General features: G+C 44.6%; 1 protein-coding gene across 1 annotated transcript; it reads right to left on the minus strand.

The window, feature by feature from the left end:
- Window positions 1–1,346: 1,346 nt before the first annotated feature.
- Window positions 1,347–2,441, minus strand: LOC130296923 (olfactory receptor 11A1-like). Its single transcript, XM_056548988.1, has one exon. The coding sequence runs from the start codon at window positions 2,280–2,282 to the stop codon at window positions 1,347–1,349; it is 936 nt and encodes a 311-aa protein (XP_056404963.1). The 5' UTR covers window positions 2,283–2,441.
- Between the last annotated feature and the right edge of the window lie 507 nt (window positions 2,442–2,948).

Genomic DNA, 2,948 nt, shown 5'->3' on the forward strand with positions numbered 1-2,948 from the left:
ATAAAATTTGCTCCACCCTACGTCCGTCCAACATCCTCTCCCTGTTAGAAAAAAATAAATATATATATACATATATATATATATATATATATATATATTGCTCTGCCAATCATCTTATGGTAAAATTGTTATGCACCAACCGCCGTTAGCTGGTTGGGGACCGGACCGGAATGCCTGCTCAAATCATTCAGCAGGCATCCCGGCACATCGCTGAGGGGGGTCCTGAGACCCCCCCATGTCGGAGATTGCAGAAAATCGCATGTCAATTCAGACATGCGATTTTCTGCTATTCCAGGCTGATCGGGTCTCTGGTGACCCGATCACCCAGAAAATAGGGATGATCGGAGCTGTCAGGGACAGCCCTGATCATCCTGAGGGATAGGAGCGAGGTCAAAGTGCTGCGATCTCCTCCTATCGCCTGCCATTGGTCAGAACTGATTCTGACCAATGGCAGGGCAGGACAGTGAGTTGCCATGGCAACCCCCCGTTCTGCCCACCCCTGGATGTCGAGGGGAACATGGAGAGGAGATGGAGGCCGGTACCTGGAGGAGAAGATGCCTGGGGACCCCGGATCATCGCTGGAGACTGCTGGATCCTGGCTCAGGTAGGGAAACTACAGTTGGGGGGGGGGGGGGGGGGATGAAAGTGAAAGTAAAGTGATCTTTACTGTGGCAACCACTAGGAAGGCCAAACTGCAACTCCCAGCATGCCTTCGGCTGTCTGGGCATGCTGGATGTTGTAGTTTTGCAACATCTGGAGGGTCACAGTTTGGAGACCACTGTTACAGTGGTGCCTAAACGGTAGCCCTCCAGATGTTGCCAAACTACAACTCTCAGCATGCCTAGACAGCCCAGGCATGCTGGGAGTTGTAGTTCTGTAACATCTGTCCCTTCAGATTTTGCAATTTTCATGACATTTTTGAAAATTGCTGCTCTACTTTGAAGCCCTCTAATTTTTTCAAAAAGCAAAAATATGTCCATTTTATGATGCCAACATAAAGTGGACATATTGTATTTGTGAATAAAAATAAAATATATTTGGAATATCCATTTTCCTTACAAGCAGAGAGCTTCAAAGTTAGAAAAATGCTAAATTTTCAAAATTTTCATGAAACTTTGGGATTTTTCACCAAAAAAGGATGCAAGTAACGCCGAAAATTTACCACCAAAATAAAGTAGAATATGTCACGAAAAAACTATCTCAGAATCAGAATATTCGGTAAAAGCGTTTTCGAGTTATTAATTCGTAAAGCGATGATGGTCAGAATTGCGAAAAAGGGCTCAGTCCTTAAGGTGAAAAAGGGCTGCGTGCTTAAGGGGTTAAGAGACCGAATACTGGTTGGCTTCTTAGACTCTCTTTTTATGCTCAATTATTTTCTGCATAGCAGTCTGTAGCTCCTTGTTCCGTAGACTATATATGACAGGGTTAAATAATGGTGTGACAACAATATACAGCAGGGACAGCGATTTCTTAATGTTTGATAGGTCTCCTGTTGCTGGGACCATATAGACAATTATTAGGGTCCCATAGTACATGCACACAACGGTTAAATGAGAACTGCATGTCGAGAAAGCTTTTTTTCTTCCAGATTTAGACGAAATCTTCATGATACTGAGGAAGATCTTGATATAGGAGGCTATGATGACCAGGAAAGGCAGAAGGATGATAGGGAGTGAAAACACGATGATTTCCGTCTGTACAACGGAGACGTCGGAACAGGACAACTTCAAGAAGGGAGCCAAGTCACAGAAGAAGTGGTCGATGACATTGGGGCCGCAGTACTGGAGTGTGGCCACTAGGATGCCAGGAATCAAAGTCAACGCAAAGCCCAATACCCAGGACCCTATGGCTAATAGAAGACGGAGTCGATAGTCCATAATGGAGATATAATGCAACGGGTCACATATGGCCAAATATCGGTCGTAGGACATCACTGTAAGCAGAAAAGATTCTGTGGAAGTCGAACAACCAAAAAGGTAGAACTGGAGAAAGCAATTGACCACCGGCACCGAGATGACGCCCAGTATCCCAATAAGGAGCATGTTCGGTATGATATTGCTGGTGCAGAACACATCGCATAGAGATAAATGGCTGAGGAAGAAATACATAGGCGACTGGAGTCTTCGGCTTGATATTACGAGTATCATAATCAATAGGTTCCCCGATAGTATAAACATATAGATGGCGAGAAATAAGCAGAAGAGGGGGATTTTGAGGCTATCGGGATTCTGAAAGCCAAGAAGCTGGAAAAACAAGATGGATGACTGGTTCCCTGTTGACATAGCCTGGTGCAAACACAAAAAAAAATGTTATTTCAGATGTGGAGTATCCAAGTAAATACTACTCAATTGTCAATGCATAGTGTATAAAATATTCATACCCTCTCAATAAATATTGCTATATGACCTCCCAAATATGTATAAAAAACACAAAAAGAAAAACTGGAGTCATTTAAATCATAATTGTTACGAATTGTATAAATCTTTTTTGTTAAACATTACATTAAAAATGGAAGAATTCCACCCAAAGAGGAATAAAAGAAAAAGAGGCGCCACTCAGGTGTCACAATCACTGCCTATGTTACATAAGCAGTACCGTGTTTCTCCGAAAATAAGACCGGGTCTTATATTAATTTTAGTCCCAAAAAACACACTAGGGCTTATTTTCAGGGTAGGGCTTATTTATTTATGGGGGGAGGGGGCTGCAGGAGTGTGGAGGATGGGGGGCTGTAGCAGTGTGGAGGATGCCGCACCCCCCCCCATCCTCCACACTTCTGCAGCCCCTCATCCTCCACACTCCTGCAGCCCCCCCATCCCCCACACTCCTGCAGCCCCCCATCCTCCACACTGCTACAGCCCCCCAGCCTCCCCGTCCCCCGTCGTCCTCCACACTCCTACAGTGCCCCCAATCCCTCTGCCATAATAAACTACGGTACCTTACACATTTCA

The sequence above is a fragment of the Hyla sarda genome, chromosome 12 (genome assembly GCF_029499605.1).
Source record: "Hyla sarda isolate aHylSar1 chromosome 12, aHylSar1.hap1, whole genome shotgun sequence".
NCBI classification, from domain to species: domain Eukaryota; kingdom Metazoa; phylum Chordata; class Amphibia; order Anura; family Hylidae; genus Hyla; species Hyla sarda.

What these genes read in the sequence shown, in the direction of transcription:
- LOC130296923 (XM_056548988.1), bottom strand. Translation starts at nt 2,282, where the DNA reads ATGTCAACAGGGAACCAGTCATCCATCTTGTTTTTCCAGCTTCTTGGC.